General features: G+C 43.3%; 1 protein-coding gene across 5 annotated transcripts in view; it reads right to left on the bottom strand.

Annotated features, from left to right (window-relative positions):
- Positions 1-16322, bottom strand: part of FYCO1 (FYVE and coiled-coil domain autophagy adaptor 1) — a 54507-nt gene extending 38185 nt beyond the window's left edge. For 4 of the 5 annotated variants that reach the window (XM_064506421.1, XM_064506422.1, XM_064506424.1 and 1 more), the window contains exons 1-4: positions 16239-16322; positions 5898-6082; positions 4247-4353; positions 3003-3128 (exon numbers count right to left, since the gene is read on the bottom strand). In XM_064506421.1, coding sequence (XP_064362491.1) covers positions 3003-3128; positions 4247-4353; positions 5898-5952 — 288 coding nt within the window. In that variant the 5' untranslated portion in view covers positions 5953-6082; positions 16239-16322. Of the gene's footprint in view, positions 1-3002; positions 3129-4246; positions 4354-5897; positions 6083-14894; positions 15046-16238 lie in introns of those variants that run through there. The other variant, XM_026094015.2, reaches the window with a different exon arrangement.

Here is a 16322-nt window from a genome sequence, read left to right as displayed (position 1 = left end):
GTTGATAAAACTTAATTGTTACTTCACACCAAGAACAGCTGCATGACTGAAATTAATAGGTCTTTTTAGGAAGACAGCTAATAAATCAACATTAGGAGAATCACAAAGCTCAGCACTGAATTTTGTTACAGCTACTGACTTGGGGAATTGATGCTTTCTTTTGTTTTGTCTTTTACATCTGAGCTATTTGCTGTCCTTCAAAATAAGGCAACCATTAATGTTTTGTTACTACTCTGCATCCAAATCAGTAATTTAGGAATGGAAAATTAAAGAGATGAAAAGATTTTTTCCCCAGTCAGCTATGCTCTTTTATATCCTGACCAAACTGCTTATCCACTTCACAAACTGAATCTATTCATGATGAGAAAATGGAGGCCAAGAAAATATTAGAGGGTTGACGTTCAAGTTAGTAGGCTACTTTAAATTTTGCTTGAAAAGTCCGTGTGGAAGAAGGTGTAAAGGCCACAAAAGCTGTCTCTCCATTCAATCAGTACTCCACAGTCAGGAAGTGAGAGCAATACCTTCAATCTAAAATCCCTTGATTTTGCTGTCACTGGGCTTCTGCCCTCAAAGAATAGCTTCCTTGTTAAATCTCAGCAATCCATTATATACAAAAATGTTCCTCACAAATAGAATGAAGAAATGCGAAGCAAAGGGAGCAAAACCTTTTACTGCTTCCTCTTTTGAATTCTACATGACACAAAGTACGAAATAATATGATCCCCAAAGTGTAAGTAGCCCAGAAACAGTCCATTTCATTCACCTACTGGTTTTCATCCTCTTTCAGCATGCAGATTCCTGGATATTTCACAGGGAGATGTAATCCCTGCCCTGTGCACAGAAGCATACTGACAAGCATTTTTCCCCACTAGGGGTTTTTAGTGAATCCCTTAAGAATAGCCAGAAAGCCCACTGAATTCCCATTGGCTTATCAACTGAAACAGCAATGCTTCTTTTATGCATAGAGATACTAGAACAAATATATATGACAACAGAAGAAGGGGAAGATATTTACATACATGCAGCTAGCTACAAGCAGCCAAAGAGCATTCAGCTAGGAACGAAATCATGCCACCTCCTTCTAGAGCTTGCCATGGTTCAACAGGCAGGCTCCATGTTGACTGCACGCTTTGTAGCTAAGGTGGTAGTGTGACATACGGCTGGGCATAGCTTTTAAAACCAGAAAAACATGCAGCTGCAAAGACTTGGAAAAATGTGTTTTCAGTGTAATCACTTTTGTAGTGCAGGGAAACAAACACAACTCACCTCATGCCATCAAAGATAAGGCTCTCTGTCTAATTAACAGCAGGGCAGTTTCTAGAGTACTCCTATTTTCTATCTTGCTTTACCTCTCCAGCGTATCATGCACCCTAATATTAAAGTGCTGCAGGCAAAACAGAAGAGGAGGCAGTATGCTATTGAACGTTTGACCTTTCTTAAAGAGTGACTGGCACTGCTCTTTCCTCCTTGTTCACTTCCAACTTTGAAAGTCAGCATATACTGCTGTGTGAATAAATAAGTGATTATTTGGAAACCTTAAAATTCTATCCAGCTAGGTTCAAATACTGGCTGCTGATTTCCACCTGTACTGAAGGGGAACAACCCAATATTCATTTCTATACTTGAATCTGACAGCTCAGTTACCTGAAATAGTTTACTGATTTTTTTTTTTGATTCATATTCCTAAACCACAAGCTAACAAACCAAGTTAAAAGAAATCTTCCACAAGCCAATTTCTATGGCTGCAAAGAAAGTGAAACAGGAAATGTCCTTCTTCCAAACCGTAATTTCTGGTATCATGCAAACCATTAAATAGCGACAGATACTGGAGAAGGCAGAAAAGCAGAGCTGCCTTGACACATGGTAACACACATGGTGTTACCACACAGAACAGACTGTTGATGCCTACAACATGGTTGCTTTTGCAGAGAAGTCAGGTTGGCTACTGTAACTGAGAGCTTATGGGCCAGCAGCTACAGCTAGAGAACCTTTCCTGCAGCAGCAGTCACTGCCCTTACTTTTCTGGTCTTCCTAGGGGCTGCAGGAAAGGAAAGCCTGATTTTCAGGGCTTTCACCCATTTCCCTTCCCAGTGCCTGCTGTGGCTTGTTCACCTTGGAGCAGCAAAATTCAATGTAGAGAGGAGAAAGTGAGTTAGGGAACATAGAGCCCACCTATGCTTGAGGCTCATGGCTCTCTTTCAGATGGCTCAAGATAACATTAGCTGGAGCTGCTGTGGAGGAATTGCTCAGAGAACAGGTAAATACGCTGTAAATAGTAACTTGCTAATACAAATTAGCATTGCTCAGAAGTAACAAAACTGGGCATCAGGACAGCACTGGTTGGCACTGCCAAACCACCACCTCTTCTTCCCCACAGGGAAGTTCCTCTTCAAATGATTCTGGGTAATCTAAACACTCAGACAGAATCAGCATTGTGAACTTCTTGCAGCACTTGTCTCATCCACTAATCTAGTTACAGATGTAACATGGCTGTTATGAGATTTATTAGATTTATTACTAAATCTAAAAAAAAATAAAGCTTTTTGCCCCGTTCATATCAGCCTACCAGAGGTAACGACAACCATCCTGCGCCATTACATTGTGTCTTTTGACATCAAGGAACAAAGTAGAGACAGGAGACAAAACTCTGTTCTCCGTCACTCCTCCTCAACTCTACTGACAAATGAGAAAGTGTTAAGAAAGGTTAAACATGGTGATTCTTTTCTCTTACACTTAGAGCAAGCCCTGCTTTGAAAGAAGCTGTGCCAATGATGGCAGGCTCTGTCCTTGACTTAATTTTTCATTCCTTTTTAGAGCAAATGTCAGTCATTTAATGAAAAGGCAGAGCAAACCCAGAGACCAACAAGACCGCTCATTTTGTGTAAGTGTTCTCCACGTAACACTTCAGGCTATCTAATCTTATACAATTTGGTGCTATTGCTCTCTCAAAGGACATACCAAAACACGAAGGATGTGTTGTGAAGTTTAACAGATATACTTACTTCTGTTATAGACTTAACAAAGCGGATTCCATCATTAGCTCCTTTGACCTTTGCCAGACAGTCACAAAAATAATCCCAGTAGTCTTTTCTATTTCCCAGCAATGTGTTTTTTTCTTTCTGATCAAACTTAAACAAGGAAAACAAAAAGCAATCAGTGAAACAAATATAAATATACTTAAATATAGCTAATGTGGAGTTCTGTCCCTCTCCCACAACTTTCATGACTCCTCTTAGTTTTAGGCAATGTATTCACAAAGGGAAGAGATATACTACATCAATGCAATCCAGTGGATCCAGAACCTACTTTACAAACAGTAACAGACATTAACGTTCTTGCTTTAGTTAAAATACAGACACCCATTCAGAACTTCTGAAACATTAAGATTTACAGCAGTTTCAGCAGTGGTTTATCAACAGCAAGGAACTGCAAGCCCCTGAGGAGGGACCTGCAATAAGAAGTGTAGCAGTAGTTTACGGGTACATATCAGAAAAACTTGCTCTAGCTAGATCACGCACAGAGTGGTGAAGCAGCAAGAGTATGGAACGCATCTCAGACTACTCAAATCCCAAAGGATTTCTTCAGCTTCTGCTGAAGCCTGTGCAACCCAATTAAAACTACCTTGCCTAGATCAGGGCTAGATTAGAATGTCTGTATTGCAGTCAGTGACATGACTGCAGCATGTATAGACATAGACTATGCAAACAGAATTCCAGTTTGCCCAGCAAAGTGTCTTCTTTTACTTAAACTTTGAGAAGGCCAAAAAGCAGTTTTAAAGGTTCAAATCCAGCCTTTTGGATTAAGTTTTCCATACAGTAAAAATGAATTTCCACAATGAAGTCATGAAGAATTCTGTACATTACTCAGACTGCTGTATCTGCACCATGACCTACTTACTGATAATTATTTTGCATTGAAATGCTGTCAAGCCCTCATTATCACAGTTTTCCCAGGATAATTTAGGAGTGTATGTCTTCAAAATCAAGCTCAGATGTTCCAGATCAATGGGAAATGCCTTACATTTTCCAAACAACCTGCCAGCACTGCCTTTTGATTATATTTATTTGCTTTCACTTGAAATATATGCATTAAGGACCACAAATTTCAGCCCACTTATTGAAGTAAGAGAGACTTAATTGGATATTTATGATTACTATTTGAATAACCCCACACTTTGAAGAGACAGTAACAGAAAACAAGGCCCAGCTTTGATACTAGATTATGAATAACGCACATGACTTTTTACCTGTAGAAGGTACTCAAGCTTGTAGGAGAATTTTTGCAAGCTGACACTGTCATCTGTGATCGGTTCCCCTCCTTCTTTAAATTCTTTGCTTAATTCAGTCACAGCATCTTTAAAACGAGACACAAGAATGATTAAGTAATGCAACAGATATTTAGTACTGAATCCCTAAACAACTAAGTAAAAATTTTTTTGCCTTGATGTTATGCATGTGTATTTGGTTTCTTTCAGTACAAATGTCTTAATGATAGTGCAAAGGCTTGCTGCTACACTTGTAATTTAAGACCACCTATAACAAAACTAGAGTTCAAATCAAGCTGTCATACTGATTTATTATTCTCTTCTCCTTAAAAGTAGCAAAACCTTCTCCTGAAACTCAGTAAAAAAGGTGGTAACAGACAATTGCTAACTTGATCCTCAGCAGAGGAAAGAGAAATAACTTTTCGCTCTCTCATGCGCACATTAAGGTTCTTCTATTGCAACATGCCAATGAGAATTCTGATTAGAAAGGACAGAACACATAATCTGCTAAAGGGGATCAGTAACACAAGAACAGTCATTCAGTCAGCACATTTATCTTCTCCATGCTTTATTCTGGAAGATTCAGCATGTGCTGGTTACAAAATGCAAATGGAAAAAAGAAAATCACATAACAAGAAGCATACAGCAATTCCTCTTCCCTAAAACCGACCCCATAGCAGGTTAGTAAGTCCCAAGTCAAAACACGCTCTGTCTGGATGCCCGGCCCCAGAAGGGCATACTTCTCTTCTCAGCACCAGAAGTTACTGGTTCCACTTTGTTCTGTATTTCCTCCAAGTGCCTGAGTGGGCCTTAGCTCCTAGTCCCACTTCCTCCACTTTATGAATAAAAATCTCTTCCGGTTAGCAGGCACATAGGTCTCCTTTTTATGTTATAGGAATATCCAGATTCCCAGCTTTGGTGCATATTATACCTTATATTTAATAAAAATGAAAAGGAAAAATGCCTGGCTCTTCGTACAGGCAGCTGTTTAGGACAGAGACAGGGCAGGAGAATGGTTATAGGTCTGCTGCCAATGTTGCCTGCAACGTAGTTGTGGAAAATGAGGCTGGCTACTGCTAGTGGAGAACAAACCAGGTGTGTAGAAAGTACATTCCACTGCAGCAAGAGGAGCAGATCCAGTTCTCCAGTACTCTCTAGATCCAGTTTAGTTTTCCCTCCTGTTTTGCCCCTACCCACATTAAAAGCAGCTTGACACCAGCTTCCCATCAAGGGAGGGGACAAATATCAGATGTTTTCTTTCTCTCGTGTGAAGTCTTATAACAGCATAGCTCTACTCATGTGAAAAAAGCCCTAGCTCATATTGCACAAGGGAATAATTCTACTTTCTCTCTGCAGAAAATGCCTTTAAGTTGTAAGACTAATTTCTAATGTTGTACATTTAAGTTTGCAGGATTTAAGAATTGTGGATCCTCCAAAAGTACAGCACATTTCCTCTCACACAGAAAAAAATCAGTCACATCTCTATTGAGCACATGGCAGACCTTGAACTGCATTGCTGCAATTGCTATACACAAATATTAAACAGTTAAAAACACAACTCCCACTCTCTGCTATTCAAACATGCAGGACGCAGCCCAGTCTACAAAATGAATCTGTCAGCATGACAGTATACCTTGCAAGTCCCTGATAATCCGCTGTAGCTGGCTTTCGCCACTTGTTGCTGCCATCTTGAAAACCAAAGGAGTTCCTCCTCTGGGCTGTTAACCTTTTCATCCATCTAGATAGAAACAGTAGAGTTCATATCCTTGATGACTCTTGGGCTGATGAAGACTATTCTTATCTGTGACACCTGCAACTCTGTAAAAAATAAAAATAAAATGAATGGGTTTATCATCTCAGAACAGACATATTTAACAGAGGTGCTTTGGCTTTTTAAATCCTGTTTAGTAATGAATTCCTATAATGCCAGCTCTTTTCCAGAAATCTCATTCATGTTTCCTTCTAAATTTCACTTTTTATTTCAGTCCTTTCTGTTTCCACCTTTCAAAACTACTGAGTCAATCTCAATAGCAATCCTCCCTCTCTCTTTGGAGTTACAACATAGCTAGTTTTACAGCCCAGGTCAGGCTGCGATTTAATGCAACTCATCTTGTGACCATGAGGGAGGTTCTGATGACACAGGACTTTCCCTTACCAAAACTGTCTGCCAGATCTTCTTTACAAGTGGCAGAGAAAAAAAGATATAAGGACACTTCCATTTTGGAGGGAGTTTCAAGACACAGACTAGGCATGGGCCAAGGTGTCCAAAAATGATTCAGGTTTGATTCTCTGGCATTGGAGGATGTTTCTTAATCATAAGAACTACAAAGCGATTCAGCACTTGAGACTGGTTCTAATATGAGAAAAAATATCTCATTCCCTCCTCAGGACCCACTGTTCCCAATACATGTAAGAGGATAGCACGTTATTTTAAGCTGTGTTACAGCATCTCTGGCTGGATAAATATACTTTGCTCACTAGCGCATCCAGCTCCCTCCCTCAAAACACGTGAATTATACCTCACACTCAGGGAGAATTTTTCATTAATAAATGAGCCTCAAAACACTTTTCTGAAATAACTAAGCTTGGGGATCCAAACTTTCAAATACTAACCTTGGAACAAGCTTGCAAAACAACTCTGTAGAAACTACGTAGGGAATTTATCAATCTTCAAAGGTTGTTCAGAACTCTGCCTCCAATAGTACAGCCTGAATCTTTGGCAAATTTGCTGTTAACCTTTAGAAAATTTGTTTGTGTTATGATTCAAGCTGAATTACAACAAAATTAAGTTTGAAGCACAAATGTAAATAGGTCAAATGGTGATAGCTCATTTCTTGTTTATATCCTTCACTACCAGAATAACTAAATTGTCACGGTCTACGTAGAAGTCTGAATGGATTGAATTCCTTTGGATGGATTGGAATGGATTCCTTTCTACCCTATGTATCTTGCTGTTCTTTGGAAATGGTCCTGACGTGATCCTGTATTCTTTTCTTTTCGATACAAGGTAGAGGTGGTTTAAAGCAAACCTTAACAAAACCAGAGAGGCAGAAAGATGCTAAACAGAAATAAAAGGCTGAAACGAGGCTTACTAGTGTGTTCCTCTTAATACCCAAGTTTTGTTACCTGCTAGTTCCACTCATATATTTTGATGGCACTAGTTATACGTTATGACACAAATGTAGCCTGTACCATGCACTGTCTGGACAAGGACCTATGCCTGCAGAATCTCCTCCACATCTGTGTTGCCTTAGGGAGAGAAGGCCAGCACAGAACAGTGCAGATGACCTTTTCATGTTGTCAAACTCAATTTTTCACCTTAAATCAACAATATCACATACCCAAGATTCCTATCTTGATACTACTGAGTGTTCGTATAAAATATCACATTTCCTGGTAACTTGTTCAGTTTGGACACCAATGAAAAAAGGCAATAATAACAAACCCAGTGAGTCAACATTTCCTTTTCTAAGCACGCACAGTAATATCAAACATATCTGTTCGGTTTGGCAACCATTGTGGGAAGGAGCAGAAGTCAAAAGACAAGACTATGTAACATAGGCCATGGCAAGTCAAAATGCACAGCCAAACAAGTGCTGCTCCTCACACAATGGGAGAAAAGAATAAGGACCAACAAGGGAGTCCTGCCCTTCTCTCCTGAAGGCCAGAACAAGTCCCAGTTCTAGGACTCAAGAAGGACAAAAACTATGAGAGATCCATACCTAGAGCAGTTATGATTGCAAGGCATGCCATGAAAACAGCAAACATGCCAACTGCGGGCACGCACAGAGGGCCTGGAAGAGATGGCAGACCTGGGACACTGACCCTGAGCCCTTATTTTGCAGCAGCCAGTGGGGAGCAGGACATGCAGTATCCTACAGCAGCCAGGAGCAACAGGGGACCACGGAAGTGCTAGTCCCTGGCAGACTGCCCAAGTGCAGATTTACTGGGGTTGGGATGGGGGATTAAGAAGGCTTTAGAGTCTCTCCACCCCCATTAGAGCTGTGCAGGCTACTGCACTTGTCCAGAAGTCACAGATAAATATCTACTGTATGGACAACAGTTCAATGGCACAGTGCAAGGGATGGCAGCGCGTTCCTAATGGGCTGATCTTGTTTTACCACAGCAGCCAGAGGCACGTGCCTCTATTCCTGCCAGGATCTCCTAGGCAGGGTACAGGAGCCCTGAACAGACACTCCCACATCACAACTCAACTGCAGGCACACAGGTGTGCAGTCCTTCTCCTCCCCAAGCTCCCCTTTCTCCAGTTCAGTGGGAGCAGGGTCTGAGTTTCCCCCTTCCTTGCATCAGCCCCCACTCCATGAGGTATGCGCTCCCTTCTTTTCCCAGAAGTGGAGGGGATCATTCAGCCTGGGTTATTTTACAAGGGAAGACTACACTGAAACTTCTGCTTGCCTTCTCCTTTGCAAAATGGAGAGAAAGGTACTTCCCCCCTCCCTAGTTCTTCCTGAGGTGTTGCAAGAAAATAGAAAACAGGCCATGGGAGGGTGCAGAGCTCTCACATACTATGCCATAGAGAGTCATCAACGTACCTGAACTCGTTCCCCAAGCCTTCAAAGTAGGAAGAGCTTCTGTAAATATCTACCTGGTCCTTCCTGATCACAGACCATTTTGCCCAGAATTGTTTAAGGCACAGCCCTGCTCCCTCTGCCATTTCCTATTCTATTACATAGGTCTGTAATTATCTGCCTTGTGAGAACAGCGAAACACCTCGTGACACGTGCCAGGCATGAGTGTCCTCCTTCAGGCCCTGAGTTTTTATATGTGATGCTGTGCTACCTCCTGCATAATGGCATTTGACTAAGGCCAATGGCATCAACCAGCAGAAAACTGCAGTGCTGCAATGAAATCAGTGGAGCAACACTGAGGTAGGGCAGAGAAAGCAAGATGGGACATAACATCAGTCCCTCCTAGCACCTTGGGGCCTTGCCTGCTGAGGTCTGAAGGTGGCTCCTCCCTTTCCTCCTGACCTAAGTACTAGTGTGGGGGTGACGATTTGCTTTTCAGAGGAGGACATCCTGGAGATTACAGAACGCAGCAGAGAAGGACCAGCCCACTCTCACACACTGGAAAAGAAAGGATTTACCTGAAAGGGAGGGGGACACACAAGAAACAGCAAACCAAGCCCAATGATTGTAATTAGACTGGCTAGTAGGGTAGCAGCAGTGACATATATTTAATTTGATTTCATAAAATTTCTCCTTTTGTGACTGTGGGCTTGTTGGCATCTCCAGCAGCTACAATTTTGGAATTCGCTGGTCAAATTGGGCCAACTTTGACAGAAATGTAGAGGTCTTGAAAACCTTATGCTCCCCCATGGGCAACCAAAACAGTAAGCTGGGAGGAAGGGGGAACTGCGTGAGCAGTCCCACTGTGACACACGCTCTACCAGGACCTCGGTTATGACTAGACATCAGAGAATTCACTCCTCAGCCAAGTGCATTTTCTGGCATATACTAAGAGCAGAGCTCACACTGCACACCTGGTACAATTCAGTTAAAAAGTAAATCGGATCTGCAAGAAAAATTCATTGGAAACAAAGCTCCTCTACTTTCTACTGTTTATGGAAATATTTCATGGTAACATAATTATGCTGGCCTAGCCGTACTAAACAAGGACATTTTATCACATGTTCCTCCCTGGTATCACAAGACCTTTAATTATTTGATGCCTGCAATTCTATACCTGTTATACAATAAACACTCTTTGGAAAAAAAAAAAAAAGGCAAGGGAGGATACAGAGCCAAATCCTATGTCCACGAGAGTCACACTGATTTTAACTGTATTATTCCCTTGAGTAATGTGAACATGATTTGTCCCACAAAAGCAAACACTGATAACTGTGATGGCCACTTTTGGATGTAATACAGAAGAGCCACCTACTCAGTCACAAAATGGCGACAAGAAACAGAGAAAAAAAATCTGAATGCAAATCTCACTGCAAAGTTGAAAGAAGACCTGGGAAAAAAAGAAGTCTATACCTCTCAAGGCTATAGTATCACAGATTTAGTTAAGTAACAGCACTCCAGTAATTGTCCAGAAAAAGTAGCCTGATGTTGCAAGAAACATACAGTCCCAGTGGACTTTCCTGTAGCTGTGCTGCTAGCTGGTCTCCTTTTTTTACTGTACAACTACCCGTACATTCGTAAAGCTAAAGAATTGTTTCCTGCAATTAAAGGTTGGAGCTGAATTGCAAGACAGACAATGCTACAACTCGTCTCTCATGCGCACACACATGCTTTTACTAGGCAAGCCAGTCCTCTGTGCTTTACTACTGCATATAAAGACATGTGACCTTTAAGAAGGCACACTGGATGACATTAAACAGGACAATTACAATCGAAAGGCAAGGCTAAGCCTGTCTGTCAGTCAGGGTTTCCTTTCTCTGAATTCTGAAGCTCAGTTCTGTTCGGAGAAGTGAAATTTTCATGCTAAATGAGTGTTCCCCCTTAGTTTTCCACACCCACAGATTTCACATTCCAATTACAAATATACATTTTTTGAAGTATTTTTTGCTTCTTTTAGTACGTCTCACACATTATAGGATACCAAACTGCAAACCTATACTGAATTTCCTACACACACACAAACCTCATTTTGAAGTGTTCAGGCATATACACCTTTTGTAATAAAATATGTCTTGCAGAAAATCCACATCCAGAAAAAAAAATCACAAAGTAACACAGCATAGCAAAAGTAGATGAAGTGGACAAAAACATTCACATCTTTTACAAATGCCTGGGAGAAGAGTAACATGCTTATAGTTTAGGACTCCTTACAGTAAAGCCTTTTTGTAGGTAGGCTTTGCAATCTAAGCATAGTTGCATTTTACAGCATAAGAACAGAAGCTAATGACATTTCCACAATACCGTTTGCAACCCTAACCTGAAAGGAGAGACTGTCACAACAAAATCAATTAAGTTTTGCATAACCTTTATGCAAGCCTTCCTATCCTATGGAAGACAGGCCTGCATTCTCCCCCTACTTTACTCCTTGTATTTGCAAATCGTTCTTAGAAAGAGACCAAAACTAAGCAACAGATACAAGTACACATGTGGTATGATAAGAACTGTGTGAAATATATGTGAGTTAATTTTTACACTGAGTGGGGAAAGTGAGCAACTCAACTCTTTTCGCACTGCACCTACTGAATCAGGCCACCACACCAAGAGCCAAGTTAAAACTTCTTAAAGCGGAACACTGAACCTACGCCAAACAGGGCAGATACACTAGACCAGAGCCTCAGTTTCTTTATTTGGAGAATACAGCGCTTGTCTCTGATATTCCCTATACTAATAAAAGTTAAACATGAACTGAAATGACCATTTACGCAAACAACAGAACAGGGATGAGCTTGTATTTATCGCACAAAGACAGCCCTGTGTCATGACGAGAAAGCTGCCCATTTGAGGAAGCAGTCAGTTCACAAAGAGAAGAGGGCTCTTCTGGTAACAGGAATTGCACTAGTATCACTATCAACAAAGTTATCTACCCTTTTTTCTTAGGACACGCCACTCCTTACCCCAAGTGAGGAATGCTACACTGCGTTCATTACCATATCCAAATTAACCTAACCCTAACTCTCCCAGAGACCTGCTTCTCCTCAGCTGCTGCCTTCCTATTTCACACTCCTGGGGACATGTACCCCTGCCACCCCAGTGCCTGTATGGTGAGCTATGAGAGAAGTTTCATCCAAAAGTCGAAAGATTTTTTTCACCTTTGCACTCTCATTCTTCCAAGTCATTTTCCTTGTGTCCCTACGTACCCTTCCTGATACAAAACCCATTCTTTCTCTCTGTAACTCACCCACCTCTTTAAGTATCACTTACATCTTCCTCAAGTCAGGGGCCTGGTGCTTGAATGCTACCCTGAGAAGCCCCATAAAGCTGCCTACAGAAATAGATACAGTAGGGAGTTTCCAGGGCAAAGGAGTACTAGTGATTCATCGTGCTCAACTCACTCATTGTATGAGCCTGAAGTCTTCCAAAACTTGCATGTTTTTCAGGTTTCCAAAGTCAGTTGCTGAGAAATGGAAGCCATGCTAACCTCCTCAGCAGGCTTGGCCTGACTCCCAGGCACCTCTGAGACTTCAGGATAGTTAAAAAACAACAATTGCTAAATCGTAATTCTGAACGGCCTCCGTCTGAATGCGGCTTTCCTTAGCAGGAATTGTACCTGTGTATCTACCGCTCCACACTCTCCCTCCAAGCTGAGATTGTAGAAGTAAGGGCTGCCTCCAACTGATAGTTTTGAGAAGTCTGGCAGGTGGGCGTTGAGATTAGTCCGTGTGTAGCGCTCCAGCTGTCCTCCATCCAGCTGACAGCATTAGTAGCTGCCTTGGGCAAGTCCTGGCCTATAAGTAGGACCCAGTGAAGTGGCAACAAGCAACACTGAAAATTACAGGTTTTGGCCACGCACATGCAGATCAAATAGTAGGCAAGTACTTTAAGAAAGACTAAGCTGAGACAACCCAAACGGACTGGCTATTGAGTGAATCACACTACCCCAGAGCCAAGAGCAAGAATTCTTGTTTTCTTTCATCCGCAGCAGGAAATATCGAGCATTGCCTCTCTCCCTGTTTTCCCATGGATTTCCCAGGGAAGGTCACCATTCTGGGGGGAAGACAGTGTGTCTTGAGTTACAAAAACCGAAGATTTAAAAAGCATTTGGAAGAGAGTATGAGTGTTTGAGTGCTGCCACCGAGCCTGTCAGGAACAGGCAGGCTCACAGATGACGCAAGCTTGGCGTGAGCCCAGTTATCCAGGGGTACCCTGATCCAGCCTGTCTGCTTTCGAAACCGAAGTTGCCTCGAGGCAGCAGCAATACCTTTTGTGCATCCACTCTCCTTCCCAGCAGTAAATGAAATGCCATGGTGGACACACTCAGGGGATAACTGGTGTTCACAGGTAGCTTTGCTCTTAGCCCACTATACCATCGGCTACCACAAAATACCATCATGGACAAAAATATTAAATCAAAGGGAAGAGTATAATAGTTAAGACTGTGTGCTGCAACAGTTTCCAAGCACTATGATGGAGGAGATTGGGATGGTGTATTTAAAAGTTTCTGCACCTTTTAACAATGTTTCAAGATATAAAGCCTCTTTTTGAATATATTTGGACAAAATATTTAAATTATTATTATTATTAATATTTAAATTATTATTATGGCACTTCTGGGCGCAAACAACCCACAATCCCTGGGCAATTTGGAATTACTCTAGGAGAACAAGGAAAGGAAACAGGCTAGATAGAAAACTGCTAAAGAAGTTTCTTTTCATTGGCAAAACCAAACAGGAATAAAAACATGGTATATAAATACATAATAATACGTAATAATAAAACCACTTGGCTTTTTACAAGTCTCTTCAGTTTAATAATCTAAACAACATCTAAAGAATACTAGAAGTAAAACCTTCAGTGTTCATTTCAGGTACATTTTCATTTTTAAGTGTCCTTTCAAAAGGACATTGTTAATTTTTAAATGTGATTTAATGTTATATTTAAACTAAATGTTAGCTTTTAAATGTGAATGTAATTTTTTACATGTGAAGAAAAAGAAACAAATAACAATCTGAGGTAAAAATCATTTTCAGCCCTACTTTTCCTCGGGTTCCCCTGATAATTTTTGCAATTTTACAAACATTTTTCTTTACATTTTGAAAGTTTTCTCTCACTAGTTGTTCTGTTGAGTCTTGATCCCTCACAACCCAAGACTTAGCAGAGCTAGGCCTTCAGGCTGTTAGGACAGATTCCCATTCCTTTTATATAACTGTCTAGCTGCAAATATAATACACCCTTTCACTATTGTAGATGGTGTACAAAAGAGGCGCTTGTATGCACAAATATCAGGCTCCAGAACTAACCGGCTCTTCAGAGGAAGTAGGGAAACCACGTTCACATGAAGTGCTGTCAAATATAGATATAGAAGAAAAGCAAAATCTATCCCTACTTGTTTTCAGCCATAGCCATCTCGGATATAACTTGTTAACAACAGCACATTCTTCTTCAAAATAGAAATGTCTGGAAACATTGTTTGGAACATCTGGAACATTTTTCAAATTTAAGCGCTCCCACAGGGACCATTGGAAAACTTCAAGAAATTGCCTTGTACACAGCAATATCTTGAAAATACAACACGGCCTGCTCCAAAGACGGTTTATCTTCTCTTTTGCACATCCTGCTGCAAAATATCACAACTGACAACAAAAACTCCTACAGAAAACAGGTTGCCTTGTGCTGGCAAGACAGAGTCCATCTTTTGCTTTGAAAGTGCAATCACGGTCTGCCCCCACGAGTGCACGGAGTCTGGGTTGGATAAAATCAAATGCCCACTTTCACTCTTTAAAATGAAGGAGGTAAAGGCCTGGCTCTCCTCTTCCTTTGTTTACACTTGAAAACTAACTCCATTTCAAGGGAGAGGGTGGACTGAAAGCATGACACCTACAGCTCGCCAACCCCGTATGCCGAACAAAGGCCCGTGGCCAACTCTGCGGAGTTACACGAGCTTTACCCTCACGTGGAAAAGATGCAGGCCCCCAAATCCCTACCACGTCACCTAAGCAACAACGAATCCAGCAGCCTCTGAAACACGGCACACGCAGACTCACCGCCACAGCACCTCTATGCAAAGCCGACAACCATTTCACAAAAACGCTGCTTCTTCCCACTCGCTGTGTATTACAGGGACCAGCGTAAGCTGGAGGAGGGACAGCTGCAAACCTGCCATCTGGGCTGGAGACAGAGCCAGCCGCCTGCGCCAGCCCCGCTCTCCCCGTCATCCCGGGGAGATTTGCCGACACAAGGGCGGCAGGATTAGGGCCGTGGCAAATATTTACATGTCAGCGCTTTCTGCCTCTGCAGCGAGGGCACCGACGCAGGCGGGTATTCGCTTTCTAGCACTGTCCGAACAACACCTGGTACCGCGCTGAACTCTGTCCCCGGGCTGGGGCATCGGAGGGTTTATTTGGGGGCAGCAGGGGTGAGGGGGGGTGTAAAAAACAGCAGGTGATTTTGACGCTGGCGAGAAACCAAAGTCACTCACTGAGTCCGGTTACAAGTTGTGCAGTATGTCACCGGTGTGCGGTGACAACATCACACCAGCAAGCGCCACCCAAGGCACCCGGGCCAGCAGGCCTCTGCATGTCTGTGTTTTGTGAGAGGAGAGAGTCTGTCACCCTGCCTGTGTGTGTGTGTGTGTGTGTTGTGAGAGGAGAGGGTCTGCCACCCTGAGTGTGTGTGTGTGGGGGGGGGGCCTGTCACCCTGCCTGTGAGGGGGGGTGGGGGGGTGTCTATCGCCCTGTGTGTGTGTGTGTGTGTGTGTGTGTGTGTGTTGTGAGAGGAGAGGGTCTGTCACCCTGCCTGTGTGTATGTGTGGTGGTGGGATCTGTCTCCCTGCTTGTGTGTGAGGGAGGAGGGGGTCTGTCACTATGTGGTGTGTGTTTGTGTGTGCATGTGGGGTGTGTGTCTGTGTGTGTGTGCGCATGCGGTGTGCATGTGTGTGCATGTGTGTTGGGGTGTGCGTGTGTGTGTGTGTGCGCGCTTGGGGTGCATATGTTGAGGGGCACGTGTGTGTGCGCGCGCGCACGCTAGGGGTGCGTGTGTGTATGTTGGGGGTGTGTGGGGGGGTTGTGTGTTGGGGTGTGTGCATGTGTCTGTGTGTTTGTGTGTGTGTGTTGGGGGGGGTGCGCTGGGGGTGTGTGTGTGTGTGTGTCCGTGTGTGCTGGGGGGGGGGCGCTGGGGGTGTACGTGGCGCCTGCCCCCCGGGAGGGGGTGACGCAGCCCAGCGGCAACAAGTAGGAGCCACCGAAGTTACTTCCCCCCACGCCGCCACCGCCTCCTTCCCCCGCGCCGCTTCCTCCCCCCCGCCCGGCCCGGCCCGGCCCGGCCCACCGCGCTCCCCCGGAGCGGGCAGCGGGGCGGTGCCCCCACGGCCGGCCCGGCCCGCGCCTTACCTGCGCGGCGGCCATGTCGCGGGGAGGCGCCCGCCGCCTACAACTCCCATGAGGCCCCTCGCGGCACCTCCCCCCCGCGGGCGC

Source organism: Dromaius novaehollandiae, chromosome 2, assembly GCF_036370855.1.
Source record: "Dromaius novaehollandiae isolate bDroNov1 chromosome 2, bDroNov1.hap1, whole genome shotgun sequence".
Classification (NCBI taxonomy): Eukaryota; Metazoa; Chordata; class Aves; order Casuariiformes; family Dromaiidae; genus Dromaius; species Dromaius novaehollandiae.
The sequence above is the reverse complement of the archived record's forward strand: the minus strand, read 5'-3'. Positions and strand labels throughout refer to the sequence as shown.